The 23,725-nt window shown below is 39.0% G+C and overlaps 1 protein-coding gene across 2 annotated transcripts in view; it reads right to left on the reverse strand.

Annotated features, from left to right (window-relative positions):
* Positions 1 to 23,725, reverse strand: part of ACSL1 (acyl-CoA synthetase long chain family member 1) — a 99,222-nt gene that overhangs the window by 9,275 nt on the left and 66,222 nt on the right. Inside the window, exons 8-15 of one of the 2 annotated variants that reach the window (XM_044680801.1) lie at positions 22,070 to 22,102; positions 21,806 to 21,857; positions 20,698 to 20,771; positions 18,269 to 18,346; positions 14,644 to 14,778; positions 13,793 to 13,927; positions 11,967 to 12,062; positions 3,017 to 3,089 (exon numbers count right to left, since the gene is read on the reverse strand). In XM_044680801.1, the coding sequence (XP_044536736.1) occupies positions 3,017 to 3,089; positions 11,967 to 12,062; positions 13,793 to 13,927; positions 14,644 to 14,778; positions 18,269 to 18,346; positions 20,698 to 20,771; positions 21,806 to 21,857; positions 22,070 to 22,102 (676 nt within the window). Of the gene's footprint in view, positions 1 to 3,016; positions 3,090 to 11,966; positions 12,063 to 13,792; positions 13,928 to 14,643; positions 14,779 to 18,268; positions 18,347 to 18,418; positions 18,497 to 20,697; positions 20,772 to 21,805; positions 21,858 to 22,069; positions 22,103 to 23,725 lie in introns of both variants that reach the window. The other variant, XM_044680800.1, reaches the window with a different exon arrangement.

The raw sequence follows: 23,725 nt of genomic DNA on the forward strand, positions 1-23,725 counted from the left end.
AATAAACCTCAAAGTCACATTTATTTATATAATTATATATTTCACATTTATTTATATGTTTATATATTTTATATTTATATTTATTCACTAGGATATTTAATCCTAGTGAATAAATATAAATTAAATTTAATGCATAAAACAAGATACATAAAATGTCAAAGGAGATGAATTATACTGAAATATAGTTATGAAAATATATATTTTTAAAAAGTTTATGGGAGGGGCAACTGGGTAGCTCAGTGGACTGAGAGTCAGGCCTAGAGATGGGAGGTCCTAGGTTCAAATCCGGCCTCTGACATTTCTCAGCTGTGTGACCCTGGGCAAGTCACTTGACCCCCATTGCCCACCCTTACCACTCTTCTACCAAGGAGCCAATACACAGAAGTTAAGGGTTTAAAAACCAAAAAAAGTTTATGGGACCCAGGGTAAAAATGCTGTTTTCAAATGGTGCTAGGCACCATTTCTGCAGGCAAGTCACTCATCATCTGTTTGTCTAGGTAACTCTCAGTTATCAGTTAGTTGCTTATTATCATCATCAGTAGAAGGAGTTTCTATATTGGGGAGTTCCTTTATGAAATTAGGTGAAAAGTCTGGGCTGAAAAAAAACTGGAACGCATTATGCTAAGCACTGAGCAAGAGAGAAAAATTTTAAAAAGACAGTCCCTGAGTGCCCCCCCATATATATATATATGTGTGTGTGTAAATATATATATGTATATATATGTGTATGTATAAATAAGTATATATTTATACACACACACACATATAAATATTTCTTTATTGGTATATGTGTGTATTCTTTTGTGGTATAATGGAGACTGCGCTGGCCTCAAAGTTATGAAGACCACTTGCTGGTTGTGTAACTCTGGCCAAGTTACTTAACCACTAGCCTCAGTTGCTCATTTGTGAAATGTGGAATATGGAGCCCATGTCCTCCCTAAGCTAGATACTGCCCTTCCAGCTCTCTCTTTCTCTTTATATAGATTTACTTCCTCTTCCCCAAAATAGGTCTAGCCCCAGAGGAGCCAGAAGTCCCTTTACAAGCTTCCTGGGCTGGACATTCAGAATGCCTGGGTGAGTGTCAATAAGTTGGCCACTTAACTCAATGAGGCTCTCAAGTCAATGTTTACACACAGAGCTTTCAAACAATTATTAGACTTGTCAAAATTCTACTTATCTCAAATGTTTAGAGCAGTGATTCCCAAAGTGGGTGCCACCGCCCCCTGGTGGGTGCTGCAGCGATCTAGGGGGAGCAGTGATGGCCACAGGTGCATTTATTTTTCCTATTAATTTCTATTAAAATAAAAAACAATTAATTTCCATTGGGCTAAGTAATATTTTTTTCTGGAAAGGGGGCAGGTGGTAGGCCAAAAGAGTTTGGGAACCAATGCTATAGAGTCTTGCCTCTGACACCTACTGGCTGTGTGACCCTGGGCAAGTCTCTTAACCTCTCATTCACAACCCTATGAGTCTATAAATCGCCATCCCGCTTTGGCAGAGACATTCCGTAAAATCACAGGTCAAAGCCTCCAAAATCTACTCTGGCCACTTAAATTTGTCATTGTCCCTACCATTCTCTTTGCATTGTTTCAATCAACAACAGATTAAATGAAATAATATAAATTATATCAAGTTATACCAAGATGAGCATTTTGATTGTATTTCATATTATATATTTCTAATTTATGTATTTTTTGTGGGATATATAAATATATAAAATAAAGTGAGAACATTATGGTGGCTTCCTGTATATCACTGTAACTAATATAGGCTATTAGTTTTGAATTAAAAGACCATAAAAGTCTTAGTCTTTGGCAAAAACTCACATCCTCTCAAAGTTCTGATGACCATTAAGAAAATATTCACAAGAGAGGCAGTTAGGTGCCTCAGGGGATTGAGAACAAGGTCAAAATCTGGCCTTAGACAATCCTAAGTGGATGACCCTGGGCAGGTCACTTTACTCCACTGCCAGGCCCTTACCACTCTTCTATTTTGGATCCAAAACACAGCACTGATTCTAAGGTGGAAGGGTTTTAAAAAGCCATACACAGGGGAAACAGTTTTGTGGATGATGATATATCTTAAACCCCCCTTAACTCTTCTTAGTGTCTTAGACTTCTTTTGCCAAAGGGAGCTGTAAACTAGGTTCAATTCCAGAAGTCCTTTGTGTCTGGCAATGCCCCGCTACCTCAGTCCTTTACTCATAAGTAAGGGTGCTTCCTACATCAGTGAAGGTTTGGGTTTTCCCTGCCCCATCAAAAAGGGACCCCAATACCCAACTAGACCTCCCCGAGGGTAAAAAAATCCCAAGCCTATGCTTTCTAACTCGAGAGTAGAGAAGTCATTTTTAGAGAAGTCACATTTATAAATTTCATGTTCCCTATTATATATACATATTATATGTACACATATATACACACACCTATACCCTCTGCTCATAACTGAGATGTATATGTACATACATGTGCTGTGTGTGTGTATACATACACGTATGAGTGTATGCCAACACAAATAGATCTGAATATCTGAGAGGTAGCCCGCTGTGGTAAAATGCTGGGCTTAAGAGACAGGAAGACTCCTGATTAGCTGAGCCCCCAGAACAAGAACTTTTCAGCCTCAGGCAAGACTGTAAGACTTCGATCTACTAAGTCCAAGAGTAGTTGTGGTCTGGTAGATGAGATTTCCACCCTGGGCAATTCCATACTTGCCAACCCCTCAACGCTCCTTTAATCTCCTGTGCATGTATAACTCAGTGTGCTTCAAAGTGAGGGAGAGACAAAGATGGGAGATGATCCATCCCTTTCTTCAAGCCCAAGGTGGAGGGAAAAGATGAGGCATATAAAGCCAGAATGGCATACATCTTGCATTAGATGCCAAAGAAGCCACTTTACAGCTCAGCTGGCTACAGATCATTTGGTCTGAAGACTCGATATGCACAGAACACAGGGTAGTTCCAGTTAAATCTTTGATCAATTAAATTAACATTACAGAGAGGTCTTGAGAAATACAACTATACCAGCTGTCCAGTCTCCCGGCACTGTCAAGGAACATCCAGCTGTACATTCTGTTTGTCCATAGCCTTCATAGAACTGCAATACCAAAAACATTAGATATTATTTATTGTTGGCAAAGCTTTACATCATTATTGAAAGTGGACACATTCTGGGGCAGCTAGTTCACTGCATAGAGAACCAGACCTGGAGACGGGAAGTCCTGGGTTCTGTAAAAAGTGAAATTTGGGAAATGTATAAAACTACATTTCCCGTGATCCAACATGGTCCAACTGATTTCCGTCTCCGCAGGGGAGAGCTTAAATCTCGTAGGTTAGGAGGGAGTGGTCTCTTTTGCGAGTAGGCCATGGCCAGGAAACAGGAGACAAAATGGAGGCGGCAGTTTTGAATGCTTACAAGCGCGTGGTCTAATGATTTTATCTATCAACATGGCTTTAATTAAAATATTAATTTATATATTTATACAAGCCTTTATCATTTTTAATATTAATAATTTGGCGACCACGAAGGGACAAAATTCGAACTCTCAGTCTTCCAGATAGCCTAACGATAGCCATGCTTTCTTTTTGGCCTGGCTCAGCTCTTTTGAGCACTTTTTTAAAAAAGGAAAGTGACTTTCCTTGCCATGCTTTTGCTAAAAGCAAGAGCACGTTTTTGCCTCCAGTGGGACTCAGCCCGCCAGTCCAGCCCAAGCCACCTTGGGAGGGAGGTCAGGCCAGCCGATTCGGGCTTTTGGCTTTAAACTAAAATCCCGGAGCCCAGCCAGACTGTCTCTGCCGCTGATCTCCATTCTTGACTCGCTGATGCTGCTGAGGCTGCCGCTTCCACTTCAACCCCGAGCTCTAACATGGAGGACACCCAGTCCTGCTGCCTTTGCTGAGATCTCGACCTCCAGAGACTGCTTCAGCTCTGCTGCAAACGATTTGGGTATATTCCCCTTTCTCCCTATTTCTAGCCTTCCACGTGTTTCTCTAAAGACCTAATTTAGCCACCCACACAAGCTCTACCTGTGGGATTTTCTACAATGACCCGACACCACGTGGACCTAGCAACTAGCGTTTACCCTTAATGGGGCCGAATGGCCTATTCAGACTTGCTTGTGATTAAAAACTGAACTCAGGGGAAGAAATATTCACCCCCATACCTGCTCAGAACTTTGGAAAAAAGAAAAAAAACCCTTAAACTCAGCAGAACTCAATCAAAAGAACCTTAAATTGAAATCAGGGGTGAACTTTTAAAACCTCGGAACTGAATGAGCTTATTTCTGTTTTAAAAAGACTGTATCTTACTATATATTGCTAATTACTTTTGTTAATTAATCCTGCTTATTTCATTGATTTTCCTGTTGCACTGAATCATTTTACACTAATGAAGTTTCTGCTTATGATGTTATTATATTTCCTAATTTACTTAAAGCTTACTGTATGAGAAACAATGTGGTTATATGTACCATCTATGAACATCTTATAGAAGCACATGTCTTTAAAATTTATTCTGTCTTGGTAATTGCAAAGAACCTTGAAAGTTTCCATGCTTTAAATATTACCTTGTAATTTTACAAGAGATCTTTTTAACTTTTACTTTAAATCCTTAAGAATTGTTGTCTAAAAGGATAAAGCTTTTGTATATTTTATTATAAGAGATATTATTGCCTTAAATGGGTAGAAGCATTTCCTATCCAGGATTTTTTTAAATACAGAGAGTCAAGGAGCTCCTGTATATTCTTTGCTATGGAAGCAATAACAGCATTTGCCAAGGGTTACAGATTGTAACAAGTATATGATTTTGAACATCATTATTTATTGTTTTAAAATGTGCTATTGGAAATAATGGTACTCTATTTGAATGTGCACTGTAAATCTGCTTTTTGTAAGATCCATTTTCACTCACAAAATGAAAACCTCATTTTGGGGTAACATAACCCTTCTAGTTCTAAGCTATATATATATATTTTTGATTTTTGAAACATTTTTCTAATGAGAAATTGATTTTCCTTTTTATCATCTTGTACTGGAAGTACATATATAATTATTATTTATCTTTTTTCTGATTCTACAGCAAATACCTGAGCCTATAGGACTGTGATTTAAATGCCTCTCTGATTCCAGAAGGGAATATGAAAGCCATTAATAGTGCTAAAGAAAGCACATGGTCAGAGACTTGACTGACTAAGATCTGCAAAATAGCAGTTCTATGCCAATACTTTAGAGCTTGGAAATTGGGGTTGAGTCCTGGAGTCCCAGTCTTTTCTAAAAATTTAGAGGACGTGGGTCCCCTCGACTTAGATTCCTAGAAAGCACCTAAGATTGGTTATTTATTTGGCTCACTTCCCTAAAAAGCTGATGATAAGTCAGATCAGAGAGACATTTCCCTTTAGTCCTGGCCCTGGATGGGTAATTGCACACTGCTGAATTCACTTTAATTAGGCCTTCATTCAAAGGTCTAAGTTTATTTTCCCCAGATTTTTGCACATTTCATTTTCAAGTTAATTTTTTCTTCTTTTTTCTTGAATTTTATTCTTTGTATTTTGCCATCCTTAGCTGACCTGAGATACCCTTTTTTTTTAGAAAAAAAGGTGTGTTTAAGATTTACCTCACGGGGATATCTGTTAAGTTTTTTAAAATTCGATAATGTAAAAATATATGTATATTTATTTAACTCTTTTAGGAGTAATTTCACGGGGAATTATATAAAATCTTAGAAGAGAATGTATGTTTTGTAATCTATAATGTAAAGTTTAAATTCTTTTGAGAATAATTTCAGGATAAGGATCTTGCCATCTCCCCAGAATCCAGACGACGAACTTGTTTGGTGAAGACACCATGAAGATGTCTGAAAAGCCTTCACTGTACCATGAAGACCAAACTTTGAACTTTGGGGTGCAGTTGATTGAACTATGGGGAGTTGAAATTGAGTTGTATGTATTGTTTTAAATTGTACACTGTTGTGCCAGTGGGGGACAGCCCCCCAAATTGGTTTTTTGTCAATGCGTCTAATTTTAACCATTTGTTCATCTATTTCTTTTATCCCCAAAATTCCTGAAAAATTTAGAAGTTGCTATTTTTACAGGTCCAGCGAAGAAAAAAGGACTAACCTTTTTTTTTGCCGGACCTCACGGGGAATTGTAAAAAGTAAAATTTGGGAAATGTATAAAACTACATTTCCCGTGATCCAACATGGTCCAACTGATTTCCGTCTCCGCAGGGGAGAGCTTAAATCTCCTGGGTTAGGAGGGAGTGGTCTCTTTTGCGAGTAGGCCATGGCCAGGAAACAGGAGACAAAATGGAGGCGGCAGTTTTGAATGCTTACAAGCACGTGGTCTAATGATTTTATCTATCAACATGGCTTTAATTAAAATACTAATTTATATATTTATACAAGCCTTTATCATTTTTAATATTAATAGTTCCAATCTGGCCCCTGACACTTCTTGGCTGTGTGAGCCTGAGCAAGTCACAACCCCCATTGCCTAGCTCTTACCACTCTTCTGCCTTGGAACCAATACTTGGTATCCATCTGTCTATCCACCCTTCCTTCCTTCCTTCCTTCCTTCTTCCCTTATCTTCTGTCTTAGAATCAATACTAATTATGTGTGTGTGTGTGTGTGTGTGTGTGGCGGGGAAATCAGTTTTAATTCCTGTTTCTATGTGTCCCAAGTGGTTCTCCAAGAAAGTTGCAGAGCAGCCATTTCTCTGTACTGGTAGAAGGTGTTTTCTCACCTGGGGAATTTCCTACACCAGTGAAAAGACAGGTTGAAGATGTACATTCATGTGAAGATACAAATGTGCCACCTATACACCATGTCCTAAGCTGTCCAAGAATGCAGGGACCTTTCTAATCCCTAGCTGGCAGAGGTCCCCACTTTGTAGTGAGTCTCCTTGGTCTTTCAACAAGGGCTTCTTTTTTCTGTTCAGCTAGGCACTGTAAGTATAAGCTTTAACCCAATCCAACTTATGACCCAAGAGGAAAGAAACTAGATACCAGACTTGCCAGTTCCAGTGCCAGGAATTGGGAAGTTCAGGCTGAGTTATAAGCCTTTGTCAGGATTTGGTGGCTCCCAAAGACCACCAGTGTCACAATGTTGAGAATCAAAACCTTTCCCCAGATTTGTAGGGGGGGTTCATGGACTATGAAAAAAATGTGCTTTGGGATTATGCCAAAAAGGAGAGCATCTCGATCTGTACTTGGTCAATGAGACAAAAATATTTTTATCCTTCCTGTTTGTAGAAGCTGCTTTTATGGCTGCCTTTCACATGTGACTGACAACAAGCTGTGGGACAGGCAGCCTTCTGGTTTTCAGGTAAAGAGAGTCACAAATTAGCTGACTCTATTAGGATGACTGCTTTAGACTATGTCACCTTGATGCTTCCCTAAAACCAGTTCCAATGGCCATAGCACAGACTGACTAATTCAGCACAACCAGGATGACAAAAGTCATCCTTCAGTGTGTCCTTCATTAGGGCCTGGTTTCTATCTTCTCCATTACATGTATATTATGCCTACTCATCTAGTCCAATCTGCTAACAACTCATTAAGGCATGGGTCCTTCATCTAGGATTCATGAACTTTAAAGAAATCTGTTTGGGGGTAGGGATACAACTAGATGGTTCAGTGAATAGAAAGGCAGGCTTGGAGACTGAAGGTCCTGGGTTCAAATGTGGCCTCAAACTCTTCCTAGCCGTGTCACTTAATTCCCATTGCCTAGCCCTTCCTGCTTGTCTGCTTGGAACTAATTAACAGTATTGATTCTAAGATGTGACATAAGGGTTTAAAAAAACACGATGCTTTGGTCGTTGTACTTTAATATGACTGCTTTCCTTTCTGATCCTATAGATTTTCTTTTAGGTCTTTAAAATCATTATTCTGCAAAAACGGCCCATAGGCATAGCTAAATTGCCAGAGGGGTCCCAGACACAAAAAAGGCAATGAAATCCCACATCACAGAATAACTTCAGGACCCTGCTAGCCTTGTTTTCTAGTTACCAGAGTTACATCAGGAGCAAAAAATTATAGCCATAAAGTATTGGTCATGAAAGAAATGAACACAAGCTTGGACAGACTTCAGGAGATAGAGAGGGCAGAAGGGCCCACTGTGCTATGGTTCCACGGAGATTTGAAGAGTTGAACTTGGCTAAATGACTAAACAACAAGAACAAAATTTGGCAGTACTACCTCTGAAATACTATACAGGGCAAATATTTTTAAAAGAACAGACAAAATGCTAAAAGGCAGAGGATTTGAAACCTTTTTTGTGTCATGGAGTCCTAGTGATGACACTTTTAGATCTCCTCTTGGAATAACATTTTAAAATTCATAAATGAATAGGATTACAAAGGAAATAAATTGTATTGAAGTAGCTATTACAATATTTAAAAAAAATTAATAGACCTCAGGTCGATAACCCTTTAAATTGAGAATGTTGCTTTTGTGTTAATTTTTATAAAACCAGATTAAAAAAATGAGAATTTTTTTAAAAAGAATATATGCTGTGTGGTATTGGGCTAACGTGTTTTCCCAGCTAAACAGCTATACAGAAAGCTAATTTGTCTATGTAAACTGTAACTCAAGTTCTAAAATTTGTTACAGTAATAACCTTTGAAAAGTTAATCTGTTGTATCCAATTTGTTCTGCATGCCCGTTAGAATAAACAGTGAAACAGTGTTGAGTTAACATGTTCAATGAAGTAGCATTTAACATTTAAATTATTTGATATTGCATTGTCTAAAGTTTGATTGAGTTGCTGGGTTGATAATTATTGGGATAAAGCTAATATTTTGTAGCAATCCAGGTATACAGTAATTGTGATATTATTTTAAGAAGTATTCAAAAAAACTTAACTCTTATACTGCTAATGATTGATCTCTGTAATCTTGAGTCAAATTGAACATCAAGCCCTTCCCTAAGGCTACACCCCAGAAGAGAGTCAGTTATCTCAGTCTCCTTACTTTTCCTTCAATGATCAATTAACATAGGTATCAAATATCAGTAGATGCTTTAGGCCATATCAGCTCTGGATCCAGATCTTAGCTCTACCTATTGTTTTTGGTTTTGGCAGTTTGCATTTTATGATGATTACCTCATAATGTTAATGTATCAAGCCACTGAGCTCTTCCCTTCCCCCCATACTGTTGTAACCCCAATAAAGGTGACAAGAAATAAGTTGGTAAAGAAGCTCTTAACCATCAGAGCTCTTAACCATGAAGCTCTTGACCATCAGAGCTTACTCACTGTCTGTCTACCTTATGCCAAAACTTTTTGTGTCTGTGTGTCTTTATTCTCGCCTCATGTTCTCTTTCCATTAGTCCTTAACCTGTAACCCATTTTCACTCCTTGGTTCCCCTTTCTGAGTGTCCAACCCACTAGGAATCTTCGTGGAGTTGGTGGACGGCTTCATATTTTATGTATCTTCAAGTCTTTAAAAAAAGGCCATCTATGAAAAAAGTACAAAGCTAACATCTAACACCATTTGTAAAACTATGATTTGGTGCTATTTTTTTTTTGAGGACAATAGGGCAATTGTATAAGAGTAACAAAAATGAAACTATGCTTTGGCCAATTGTCTTACTACTTTTCAACCATAACCTGACAACACCGAGGAAAAAAGTACTAGCTCTATAAAGACATTCATTATGCCTTAACCCATATCAGCAATACACTGGGAACCTCTGGAGAGCTGGGTGTCACAATGGTTAGAGCGCTGCCCCTGAGGTTCGAAGATTCATCTGCTGAGTTCAAATCCTGCCTCTGACACTTAACCTGTTTTGCAAGTCACTTAACCTGTTGGCCTCAGCTTCTTCATCTGTAAAGTGAGCTGGAGAAGGAAATGGCAAACCACTCCAGCATCTTTACCAAGAAAACCCCAAATGGGGTCAGAGTCTGAAAAACAAGGGAACATCTGTGCAAAAATTGGGGAAGAGCTGAATAAAATGAGGGATGCTGATATATGTTGATCACACAGTAAAGGGTGCATCTATACCAGTGAACTTGTGTATCTTTGAAATACTTTAATTTTCTTTGGCCTCAGTATACTCATTTGTAAAATGAAGAAACTAATCTAGATAGATGGCCTCTTGAGTTTCTTCTTCTAGCTATATGCCGATCTCATATTTCATGACCTCATACATACACAGTGATGCCTTTATATATTTCTGAATAAAGGAGATTACATTAAAATGACAAGTAATAAGTTCATATATGAGAGAGAGACTAGAAAGGGCACAGTATTAAGATGTTATTATTTCATAAAATTTATATTTCCCCTTTTCCATAAAATAGGAACCTCAAAGTATTTATAATTTTGTTTAATTTAACTTTAACTTGCATTCTAAAGTTAATAGCAATCTCAACAAAAATGAACAGCTGAATGAAATTTTTTTTTTGTTTTTGAAAACAATATTTGTAATGCATTACTTTGAGAAGAAAAGCTTCTTTGAACTATTTTATAAGTGGTTTTGCTCATGATGGCAAGATTGATTCTATCATAGATCAACAGGCCACTGGGTCATTCCTTGTGGATGAATGCTGTTTAGGTCATCTCATAGGACTCTGATGATCCATAACAAGATTTAGAATCAGTCTGTCTACCTATCTCTATCAACATAGAGACACACATGAATACTCACATGTACACATAACTATATGTAGATATGTAGCCAATCACTGTGGTTCAGAGTAATGATCACTGACTGGAGTCAAAGGATCTGGGTTCTAAACTTGATTTTGATGCAACTGACCTTAGCCCTAGCCAGGTGTTGGGCAATGACTCTTGGTTTCAGAGTTGAGTGGGGAGACTTATATGTACTGTGAAAGACAGTCCTACAAAAGGGCTCTTTCAGGGTAAAATGATTAGATTTGAAAGTCAAAGCCAGGAAGTTTAGGTTCTGCAAACTTAGAGGAGTTTGGCAAAGAAATGAGTCTGGTCTGTCTGTGAGAAATGTGGTTGGTGCCTCATGGTTGTGCCACAAATCTCTGCAGTGGAAGGTGCTTAAAAAGGACCAGTGAGATCACCCTGGGAAATTCTCTCCCAACAAATTATCCCATGGGAAGCCTCTCCAGTCCAGATGTGCAAGCTTTACAAAAAGGTAGTAGGTCTCCCATTTATTACAGATAGCAGTAGGTGGCAGTCAAGTGCTGCAGTGGATGGAATGCTAGATTTGGAGTCTGAATGTCCTGAGTGTAAATCCTACCTCACTATTTTAGTTGTGAGGTGCTGGGTGAGTCACTACCTCTTTAATGCCTCAAATTTCCCATCTATAAAATGGAGATAAGAATATCACCAACTTTACAGGGCTGTTTTGAGGATCAAATGAGATAATATATGTAAAAGCACTTTGGAAACCTTAAATATAAATGCTAGCTATTATTATTATTATTATTATTATTATTATTATTATTATTATTATTATTATTATTAAGAAAGACAAAGACAATTCCATTACTTCAAAGTTTAACAATCCCAGCTACTGAACAAACAACAAAGACTTTCAATGGTCCATAAGGCAGATGTGAATGTCCCATTCATAAGCGGTGTACCAAGGAGAGGCGGGCACAGAGATGGACTTCTGCTGAGAAGGGCACACAGGGGTTTTCTGTGTGATGGTTCAAGACTACACTAAGCCCAAGTGGGCCTAAAAAGTGCATGCCACTAACCAAGGCAGATAATAGTATGGGCAATTTCATGACATCTTGCAAAAGGTACTGAGACTGACCCCTGCAGAATGACACCTGGTAGAATAACCCTTCCCTGCATCTGCTATCATTCTGTCCTTTCTTCTTCCAGCCACAAAACTGTCAAATAAATTGCTGCTGCTACCACCAAGCGCTCGCGCTTGCTCTCTCTCTCTCTCTCTCTCTCTCTCTCTCTCTCTCACACACACACACAGACACACACACACACACACACACACACACACACACACACTTCCCCCAGATGCTCACTCATCCCAAACAACTTACCTGACATCCAAGTGCTGACCTCAGAAAAGTCAGAACAGTTGCTGATACAGGAGCTGCTCCAGTAACCATTAACCTGACTTTTCCTCCAAGGCTTGCCTTAAAGGGATAGAGAGGGGAAAAAGAAATAGGATGCTGGTAAAATATACAAGAATTTATGCTATGTGGAGTTTCTCTACTCTGCATTTCTGGGAATTTTTCTAATGCACCAAAGCCTCTTCTGAACCAACGCCCTGTCTCCAGCTCCAGTTCTGTTCTCGGAAGGCCACGTGAACCCACACAACTTTACAAAAGTCAGAGAATCTGGAAAACCTCAGAGGTGACTCCTTCCTCTGAGTCATGAGTCAATGTCAGACTGGAGTTGGGATTCAAATACCACCACCTTTCCTAACTAGCTAGCTGTGTCTGTGTGTGTTGCAACCAACAGATGGATAGATCTTCTTTCCTAGGTTTTTGTGATAATGCTGTTTCCTGGTTTTCTTTCTACCTGCATGACCTTTCCATCTTAGTCTTCTATGCTGGATTAGCATTCCCATCCCACCTTCCCAGCAGGTTGGCTTCAGAATTCTGTCTTAGGACTTCTTTTTTTCCTTTTTCTATACTCACAGTGGTCTTAACTCCCTTGGGCTCAATTACAGTCCCCATGCAGATGCTGCCCAGTTCTCCAAATACAGCCCTAACCTCTCTACTCTAGTTTTGTGTCACTGATTCCTAGTTGTGGACTTTCAACTCTTTAAATGATGGAGATGGAACCTCCAAGGTAGGGACTCTTTTTCATTTTGTCTCTGAATCCCCCATGCTTAGCAGAGTGTCCAGCACATGGTAAATACTAAATAATTACTTGGGGATCATTTTAACATCATCCATAAAATGAGTATAATATAGGCTGTCCCAAAAGTTTTAGTGAAGTTTTAAGCTTTAAGCACTCTAAGGTCTTTGGAATACCCTATAAGACCTGTAGGGCAGCTAGGTGACATTGTGACAGAATGCAGGACTTGGGAGTCAGGAAGAATTATCTTGATGAGTTCAAATTCAGTCTCAGTTTCCTTATCTGTAAAATGAACTGGAGAAGGAAATGACAAACTACTCCAGTATCTTTGCCAAGAAAACCCCAAATGGGGTCACCGAGAGTTGGACCAACTGAAATGACTCAACAATAGCAAGATTCATAGTTCTGACCTCACAGAGTTGTTGTCAGAATCAAATGCAACCCTTGCAGTGACTTAGTATAGGATCTCTGATCTAGAGCTGGAAGACATTTCAGAGGTCAGCTAGGCCCATCCTCCCTCATTTAAATGGGGAATCTAAGACTCAGAGATGGAAATGATTTGCCTGATATCACAAAGATAACTGCTACCAAAGGTGGAATTTGAACCCAAGTCATGAGATTATCTGGCCTGAGGAATCTTTGTCTTTTACTATGCTTCCTCCTTAAATGTTAGCTGCTGCTGCTACCTCTACTGTTATTATCACTACTACTACCACTACCACTATTTCTACTACTACTACAGAAAGAGCAGTGGAATCCAAGTCCTTCTTATCTCTTATGCTTTCTATCTCTGTGATCTTGGGCTAGTAACTCCTTTTCCCAGGGTCTCAGTAAAATGAGGAGATTGGATTAGATGGCCTCTGAGGTCCCTTCTAGCTCTATGCCAATGACTGTATTTCAAAGATTTATGTATCCAAGGAATAACACACACACACACACACACACACACACACACACACAGCTCACATCCTCTATATCCTTCTTCTCAAACTCCCCTTTTGAAATTTGGCCCCTGGCTAGCTTAAGCACTAAGAGAAATGGTTAAATGTCCAGTTATTACCTGAATTTTGTTGAAAATAATTTTGTCCCAGAGGCTGTTGTTTCTAATTATTCCACTTCGGAGTTCTGCCTCTTTTCTCTTGGAAGCAAAGTCCAGGATCCACCGTTTCATTGTTGTGTTGGCCTGTCCAAAAATCTAACAAGCACAGTAATAATAAATAGGTTGTTCCACAGAATGGCTTGAAACCTTGCCTTCATGTCCAAGAGGGTTTCTATAGTATTTTAATTTGAAGCTGACTTTTATGATGAGCACAGTCAATAATTTCTCCCCTGCTATCAAAGCTACTGCAAGTATGGTTCCTGTCATATTCCCATACTCCCATCTGACTTTCCGGACTTTGCTGCCATGCCTCCTCCTCTGCTGCCATCACCATCTAGAATTACCCTTGGCTCCTGAGGACTTCTTCCCCTGTAACAACCTTTCCCCCAAAACACTTCTTCCACCATGCTAGCACCACCTTCTCCCACTGATGAATTCCTGCATTTGGGCCTCCATCTTGCGGTCCAAACTGGCCAGTTTTCATTCCCCTCCTAACTCTGTTTTTGACTTTTCTGACTTCAACAGAATGCCCTTGAATAAGTACTTTCTCCCCCTTCCCTTCCTTTTGAATTCTCTTTTCTGCACTGTCTTTCCTGTTAGGATATAAGCTCCTTAAGGGTAGGGAATATCTATCTTTTTACATATATATGTATTCCCTGTGATTAGTACAGTGCCTGGCACACAGTAAATGCTTAATGAACTCTTCTTGCTTTTCCATGTTCATCTTTCAGGGCCCTTGGTCCATGCAAAAGAATCTTCTCTGGAGCTCCAAGGCTATGTCTTCTAACCCCTCTGAAGATGCCCCAACTTACTTTGTCAAACATCCGGTTCAGCAATCTTGGAACCACAGGGAAGATGGTGGGTTGTAGCGTCTTGAGATCGTCCATAAGTAACCGGATATCTCCTTGGAAAAATCCTATTTTAGCTCCATGACAGAGCATTACACACTGGAGAGGGGGAGAGGAAAGTATGAATTCATGAAAAGGTGGGGGGAAACTGAGCCCCTCCTTTTTTATTTGAGAAGCCCACAGCTACTTCCTGGGGACATCACCTTGCTTTGGATTTTGACTGTCCAATTCCAAATATCTTTATATTCTCTAATTCAGAGATAATATCCTGCCTAGCATTAATTGAGATCCCATAAACATATAAGAGGTGAATCAGTGTTACAGGAAGCAGTTAGACAGAATTTGTTACATATGAACAATTGGCTGGTTAACATTATAGTGGAGTTTGATATGAACTGTGAAGTTTTAAAAAATTTTGCTTATTTTTAAAGAGCTATTTGTACACTGAAAAGAACATTTACCCTATAGTCTGAGGACCCTAATAATCTCAGCCTCATTTTCCTCATTTCTAAAACGTGAGGTTTCAACAAGATAGTCTGTGAGGCCTCTAATCACCTATTAATGATATAATTGTAAAATAACATCAGTCAGTTATTCTCAGCAATATAATAATCCAAGATAACTTCAAAGGACTCGAGATGAAAAATGCCATCTACTTCCAAACAAAGAACTGATGGAGTCTGTGTAAAATCTTGGGGTCATTCTAATTATGGAGTATCTTTTAGGATTAATAGGACCCTCATGGAGAAGGAAGTGGCAAACCACTCTAGAACCCTTGCCAAGAAAACCCCATCGATAGCTACGGTCCATGAGATTCTCCTGAATTGGACATGACTGAGTGACTGAACAACAAAAATGGATCCTTAAGGTAGAAGAGGGTTGAGCCTTTTTATTTTATTTTATTTTATTTTAATTTTAATTTTATTTATTAGAGGAGGGAATACTTGTCTACCTTTTGGTTTTAGTTTGAAGATATTGTATCTTGCCTTGGTGGTTGTAACAAAATATTATATCTGTCACTGTAGAAAGGTGGGGTGCTACTTGTACAGAATAGTGTATATATACAGTTTCAGGTATGGTCCATGTATCATTTGTTTCTGCTGGATTATTATTATTTTTTAACCCTTACCTTCCATCTTAGAGTCAATACTGTATATTGGTTCCAAGGCAGAAGAGTGGTAAGGGTTAGGCAATGGGGGTTAAGTGACTTGCCCAGGGTCACACAGCTAGGAAGTGTCTGAGGCCAGATTTGAACCCAGGCCCCTCCCTCACCTTCGCAGCTGCCCCCTCTGCTGGATTATTTTTGCCACAAGGTAGAGTTCAAATGGGAGTGGGTAGGGAGGGAGAAGAGGGGAATATGTGACTGTTTTTTGTAAAGGGAAAAAAAACCCCTTCAATAGACTCCATTAAGGAAAAAAGAAAATGCTGCTAGATTGGTCCAAATATATCCACCCTCCTAAAAAACGTGATTTCTTTTAAAGGAAATATGTGTGTGTATGTATATTATATATATATAGAGAGAGAGAGAGAGAAAGAGAGAGAGTGACAAAAGCAATGACAAAAATGATCAAGAATAACCATTGTGACCGTTTTTACGTGTATTTCCATTGAAATGGAGGCAAAGAGAGGGATGCTATATGATATGCTGGCCATCACTACCCTACAGCATCATAATGATTACAGACAGTCCTTGTGTTTTTTACAGGTGAGAATCTGGGAAGGAAAGTCTCACTTGTCATTTGGATCACAACTTCATATGAGAGACTGTGAGGGTGGAGAGGAGCAAAGGTACATTTCTAGTCCCTGTGCTATGCTTCATCCTAATGATTTCAACTATCAACCTCAAGTGTAAGTTTATTAGCATTTATTTTCCTACAACAAAGCTAACTTAAAAGAAAATCCCTTGAAGGCTGATAGCCTTTCACCTTTAGTGAGTCTCAGGCAAGTTGTGCTTGTCTTTGGATGCTTTCCACTGCAGATCTGTTCTTGACATTTGCTAAATCTGTCCCCCCTAAATTAAACCAGCCTCTCTCTTCCAGGAACAACTTGCTCTGTATCCCCAAAGTGAAATTTTAGCAGGTTTTTCATTCAGTATAGTTTATTTCAGAGAAGCTAGTTGGTGCAGTGGATACTTTGAGAATCAGGAAGGTCTGGGTTCAGTTCTGACCTCAGACACTTACATTAGCTGTGTGACCCTGGACAAGTCATTTAACCCTATTTGCCTCAACTTCCTCATCTGTAAAATGAGCAAGAGAAAGAATGGCAAATCACTTTAGTATCTTTGCCAAGAAAACCTTAGAGGGGATCATGAAGAGTTAAATGTGAATGAAAATGACTAAACAACAACAAAATATTTTGTTTCAAAGTGTCTTCCACATGGATGGCCCTATAAGAACCTGAATGTACCATGTTTGAAATATGGCCATAGAAGAATTTTTTAAAGAGAAGCACAGCCCATTTCACCTCTTGTTAGTGTTCACTTTAAAGACAGTCTACCAATCAGCAGTCTAATTCTTAGCATGAAGGGATTCCATTTTTCAGAAACGTTCGTCTGGAGTGAGTGGGTAGAGTTGAACCCTACAGTGAGTTCATCTGCTCTCTTAACTTCTCTCTGCATCTAGTGGGACCCCTTCCTCTCAGATTTAGAACCCTGAAAATGAAGCCAAGAAAGCATTCTTGGCTGGTTTGAGCCATGAAATTATGGCACAGCAATCCTGCCAAGTTTATTTGAGGACTCTCCCCTTTCTCAAATCAAACCAGAATGCCTTATAAAAATAAGCTCATTTGTATATTTGGAACCAATACTAACAAACATTTATCTAACACTTTTAAGCTTTGCAAAGCACTTTACACATATTATCTAATTTGATGATCCCCATAACAACCCTGAGGAATGGGTTTTATTATTATCTCCATTTTACAAATGAGTGACTTGCCCAGGATCATACAGATAACAAGTGCCTGAAGTAAGTTATGAATTCAGGTGATCCAGACTTCAAGTCCAATACTCTACTCATACTATCTAGCTGTCTCAAATGCAATCCAAATCAGTGGCCCTAAATACCACCTGTGGTCAAGTCTGGAATAATCTGATTTATTAGAAACCAAAAAAGAACAAAATTATATTGATGTTGCATTATCTTGGATTGACTTGGTCAAAAGACGAGACAGAATTGGATCAGAAGATCAAACTTCCTTTAAAAAACCCCCAAAAAACCTTTACTTTCTGATACTCAGTATCAATTCAAAAGGAGAAGAGCAGTAAGGGCCAGGCAACTAGAGTTACATGACTTGTCTGGGGTCACCCATAGCTGGGAAGTGTCTTTGATTTGAACCTAGGACCTCCCATCTCTAAGCCTGGCTCTCTAATCACTGAACCACTTAGCTGCCTCTAAAACTTCCTATTTTAAATACCAAAAAATTGAGGATCAGAAAATTACTAATATAGATGTGTTAAACTTCGCACCCAGGAACTGGAGTAAAATGAGGATCGCATCTACACGGTTATCCGTAATCTGGGTCCTATGCATGATTCGAAGCAAGAGATTAATCAACAACACTGTACCGTACTGTATCCCAGTCTCCTTACCAGCATTAACTGCTCAAACATGTGAGACAGTGGTAAATATGAAATATGTGAATCACTGGAGTTCAACTGAAGTGCTTTCTGTGAAAAGAGAATAACAGGGCAAACATGCAAAAAAAAAAAAAAAACAATCGAAAGGAACTCAGTGCCTACCTCCACAACTCTCTCAAACATATGGGCAAGAGGCAAGAAAGATATCAAAATGTCCTCTTGGCAAGGAGACACCACATTCTGCAAGCAAAGATACCAGCAGGGCAGAGAAGCAAAAGAGCATTATGATTTCCAGTCATTTCCCACCCTCTTATTTCTGAGCACATATTCCCTCAGCTTTCAGGAGGGAGAGGGCATACTAGCTGGGCTGTATGATTTGATTTTGTCAGTATGGAGGAAACTCCTGGTGAGGGAAACTCTCTTTACCACTGGAGATGCAGCAGCAAGTCCAGAGGCTCAGAGGTGCCCAGGAACAAATCGATATTAAATCTCTTGGCCAGGATCATAGAAGCAGCCTGTGGCATAAAAAAGATTTGAATCGAATGTCCTTCCTGCCAAGGCCGGTTCACTAATCACTGGGCAACACTCCTTCCTCTTATGTATCTACTACTGACAAGCAATCAGTATCAAAGAATGGTATTAAAGGAGTAAACTGAAAGCAGGTAATTTGACATTTGGGTTACCATTTCTCTTATAAAAGGTTTAAATCGAATCCATTTAGGTGGTTTGCTCAGAGCTAGGGCAATCCCCTCTTGTCCCCCTAGACAGGATATTGAGGGATTATGTGCTCTAATTGTTCAGAATTAAAATCCCACCGCTCCTCCCTTCCCAGCAAGAACCTTCAGGTCAGGAGTGCTGGAAGTCACGTCCCAATATAAGCAATACTGTAACCTTACAAAGGGGAAAAAAGAACCCAGTGCTTAGATACTTGTACCCATGGCTTGAATGACTTCGGTAGCTAGAGTCTTATCAATTCTTCACTAAACCAATACTTTAATTCAAATTTTGAAAATTCCATTGGTTTCAAATAATATTCAGGCCAAAATGTAGTGATCTGTTTGTTGCCCTCTAAGATAACTTCCACACCCTACACACTTTTAAATAACATCCCCGACACCAGCTCATGCTCTAACCATTAAAGGATTTATATTGGTCCTTAAATGGAAGCAAGGCATGGTAAGTATTTGCACAGGGTGGCGATAAACTTGTAACAGAATTCTGGCCCAAATAAGGCATCTGTTGGCATCAACCACATTCTCAGCGAGTGGGTAGATGAGCTGACATGAGAGAGGTATACCTAACTTCCACTCTCCATTTTTACCCTCCCACTCCCTCAAGAATCTGTCACAAGTTCTACAAGTTAGAATACCAACCCTGGGCAAACTTGGCAGTAGCAGAACCAAAACCAATAAGGAATCCCTTGCCCCTTAGAGTGTACCAACCCAAACCCAAGAATAGCATACCAACCCAAACCAACCTGCATCCCAAACACCTGTCAATCCAAAGGACAACAGCTATGGCGATTGCCATTTGGAGGAGTGCAACTTGTACTGCATCCACATTCTTAGATTTAGAATTGAAAGAATTCCCTATCAGTTTGACTTAAAGGTTCTAGAGACTTGACAACTCCATTTCACTTTTTAAAGCTTTGTATGAACATATCAGCTTCCTTAGTTCTTTTCAGAAGAAGGAATAGCAAGTAACATTTCACTTAAGAGGCTGAACATGTCTTTAAGAAGTGCTTTGGGATAAAGGATCAAGGGAAGAGTCTGAACAACAAAATGGCCAGACTCCTGTTAGACAACTATTCAATATAGGAACTTCATTCCCTGAACCCATCAAATGTGAAAATCTGCCATAAAAATAGGGCAACTAAGCATTTTTGGAAGACTGCAAAAGTCAGGTGGGAAAACAGAACATTCTTTGCAGTACTAAAGTAGCATTGTTCTGATGCTACATAATCAAATAAGGGATTGCTTAAGTCATGCTGGGGGTGAGGAGAGTATAAATATATTAGGCCATCATTAAAGGCATTTGGGATGACACATTTTCATCTCTTCACAGAATATGGTAGACCTTGCAAAGTTGGGATGATCCAATAGTGCATGCTGATGTGTCATAAGTCAAGCAACTATAACGCACGTAGGCCATCCCCTTTACTGCTTTTTTTCCTTAACAAAATCTTTATGGCAACAACCAAATGCAGTTTTTCAGAGCTTCCACCAGCCAAACTGCCTTCACAGTGGCAGGTAGGAGTTGAGACACAGGTTCATGAGACCGCCATTTTTGAGAAGGGGACCTTATGAGTATGCACCACCCATGCCTTACTAAAAGTCCACAAACTGCCCAAACTTCTGATTGGATCACCAAAGAACTACTTCAATCCTGGTGGCTTAATACCAACTAATAGAGCCAGTCATTCCAATGTCTCCAAAGGTTACCTCTGTCGCTTTCACAAAACCCGAACAATCGCTCACTACATTTTGATGAGTGATCAGTGCTCCTTTGGGGTTGCCTGCAGAACACAGTGGGAGTAGAAGAGAATCAAAGGAAACTGAATATCTTCTAAGAATAACAACAACAATAATAGCTAGAAATCATTTGATGACTACTATTTGCCAATAATATCCCCTTTGAGTCTCACAACAACTCTGGGAGGTAGGCACTGTTAACTCTCTTTTATAGTTGAGAAAACTGAGGCAGACTGGAGTTAAATGACTTTCCCAGGGAGTCATGGTTATTAAGGGTTTGAATCTGGATTTGAACTCTTGTCCTTGATTACAAGGCCAGCACTTTATCCACTAAGCTTCAGGATAAGGCGTTTAAGAATGTTTTACATACCTCTTAAGATTGACAACAATTTAAAAACACTAGTTGAATTAATCAGGACCAAAACTATTTGTCATGTCATGTACCACTACCAATCATGGCCCTCTGCCAAAATCCAGTTGTTGGGCTGAGTAAACTGTATCATATGTAAACTCTCAATATACATATAGCTCAATTTTGAATGGTTGATCACGATAGGGGAAAACCAGGGATTCCCACCATCACCATCACTTAAGGCATGGTCTGTCTTAGAGAATGGATATACTGAACTTTCTCAACAAATATTTGATTCTCTAATGAATAAGGAATCAAACACTTGCATTTCTCAGCAGGCTGAACAAGATTAAGATGTATTTGGAAAATATTAAACAAAATAAATAAAAATACAGTAAAACTTAGATAAAAGTATTTTAAAACTAAAATAATTAGACAGCCCACAGGGATCTTTATGTATGGATTAGTAGCCCTCACTTCTACTCAAGTTTGATACCTTTGAGAACAAACTAGATGCTTTAAATTTTTCTTGAACACTTTCTAAAACTCAGAGGAGGCAACACTAGGCTGGCCTGAGCCAGGTGTCTGTCTTCCTTCTGCCTTCATAATCTATCTTCTGCAATTGAAGCTGCAATCAGCCAAAAAGGTGAGAGAGAGGTTTCATTTTCTGAAAGAAGTACGAACCTTCCAGGTACTAGGCAAAGGTTTTCCTATTGCAAAACTTACCTGTTGTCCCACTGGTGAAACAAATCAGGGCAAGGTCATCAGGCGATGGAGGCTAAAATAGTTAGGAACAAATTTAGTACAAGCCTGAAGAAGGCAGTCAAGTATAACACATTCTGGGGATGCTGAGGTCTGTCTCTACTGCTTTCCTGAGATGACTCAGTTGTCTTCATACTACAAAAAAGAGGCAGATCGGAGACCACAGCAGCCCCAGATACGTTCATTCACTTGGAACTCTGAAGGATGATGAGCTCCTTCCACACCTACCTTCGGTTTCCTCCTGTTAGCTCTTCCCAGGTCCTAAAACAAGAGAACATGGAAAAAAGTTGGATCCAAGTTAGCATTTGGGATGGTCTTGATGCTAACTGTTCTAAGAGCTGTGCTAGCTTCAGAACTGTAAATTCTTAAGCAAAATTTTCTTCTTATTTTGCTTAATAATTGTTTATTGACTATCTGACATGAAGATGAAAATCTTAGGAAGCATATTGTCATCATTATTATCATTATCATCATCATCAAATAATATTTCATAGAAATGGATGATCATCAGCTACAATCTCCTTATTGTCATTATTACTATCATCAAATGATATTTTATAGAAATAGATGATCATCAATTACAATTACCTTATTGTCATTATTAACATCATCATTACCATCAAATAATATTTCTTAGAAGTAGATGATCATCAGTTACAATCTCCTCATTTTTCAGATGAGGAAGCTGCCCTCAAGAAAGAAAAAGTGATTTACTAAAAATCACATGGCAAATCAAGGCCCTAGAAGCTTAGCCAAATCCTAACCAGGCACTTTAGTGTCTCCTTCACTCCACAGCTAGGTCTTGAATGAGGAAGGCAAAATCTTCTGAATCAAATAACTATAGTAAATTGTATTAAATTATATTTGAACCTAATTAAAGATCGCCTCTTCACTTTTCCAAAAAAAAAAAAAAGCATCCACTGCTCTAATGTAAGAGGTGCTAAGGTCTTTGGTGTTGGAAACAAACTCTATTTTTTGAAGATGGCAAATGGTCTGGCTCTTTTTAATATAAATTTCCTTTCATAGTACTGTCTTTAGATACAATATTCCCAGCCTAGGAGATATGGTAGATATAGCTACCCCTTTTAAACATTTGTGTGTGTCAGGAACAGCAATATTGTACAATGATCAACTGTGAATGCCTTAATGAGTTTCAGTAATACAGTGATTCAAGACAAATCCCAAGGACTCCTGATGAAAAATGCTCTCTACCTCCAGAAAAGAACTGATGGAGTCTGAATGTAGACGGAAGCACACTTTTTTCACTCTTTTTTTTTCATGATGTTTTTTTATTTGATCTGGGTTTTCTTTCAAAACATGACTACTACAGAAATGTGTTTTACATGACTGCACAAGTATAACCTATGTCAAATTGCTTACTGGAAGGGAGAGGCAAGGTAGGAGGGAGAAAATTTGGAACTCAAAATTTTAAAAAACAAATGTAAAAAAATTCTTTTTACATATAAGTATGAAAAATAAAATACTATTTAAAAAGAAAAATGTGTGTGCATAGGACATGTATGCTGAGCGTGCACACCCATTCACACACATACACACACTTGAATCTTGCCAGCTGGTACAATGCAATGGAAATATTCAGCTCAACAAAAAAGGCAAGAATAAAAGAGAAACCAATCCTCTATGAGAGAGACTTAAGGGGCACCCCAGTCTGAAGAGACCAGTTATCTTGACCTTTCACACTCATGAAAAGCATGTAAGGGGGACAGCTAGGTGGCTCAGTGGATAGAAAGCCATGTCTGGAGTCGGGAGGTCCTGGATTCAAATCAGACCTAAAACACTTCCCTGGGCAAGTCACTTAGCCCCCATTGCCTAGCCCTTACTGCTGCTTCTGCCTTGAAACCAATATACAGTATTGATTTTAAG

This window comes from Gracilinanus agilis, chromosome 6 (assembly GCF_016433145.1).
Source record: "Gracilinanus agilis isolate LMUSP501 chromosome 6, AgileGrace, whole genome shotgun sequence".
In the NCBI taxonomy this organism is placed as follows: domain Eukaryota; kingdom Metazoa; phylum Chordata; class Mammalia; order Didelphimorphia; family Didelphidae; genus Gracilinanus; species Gracilinanus agilis.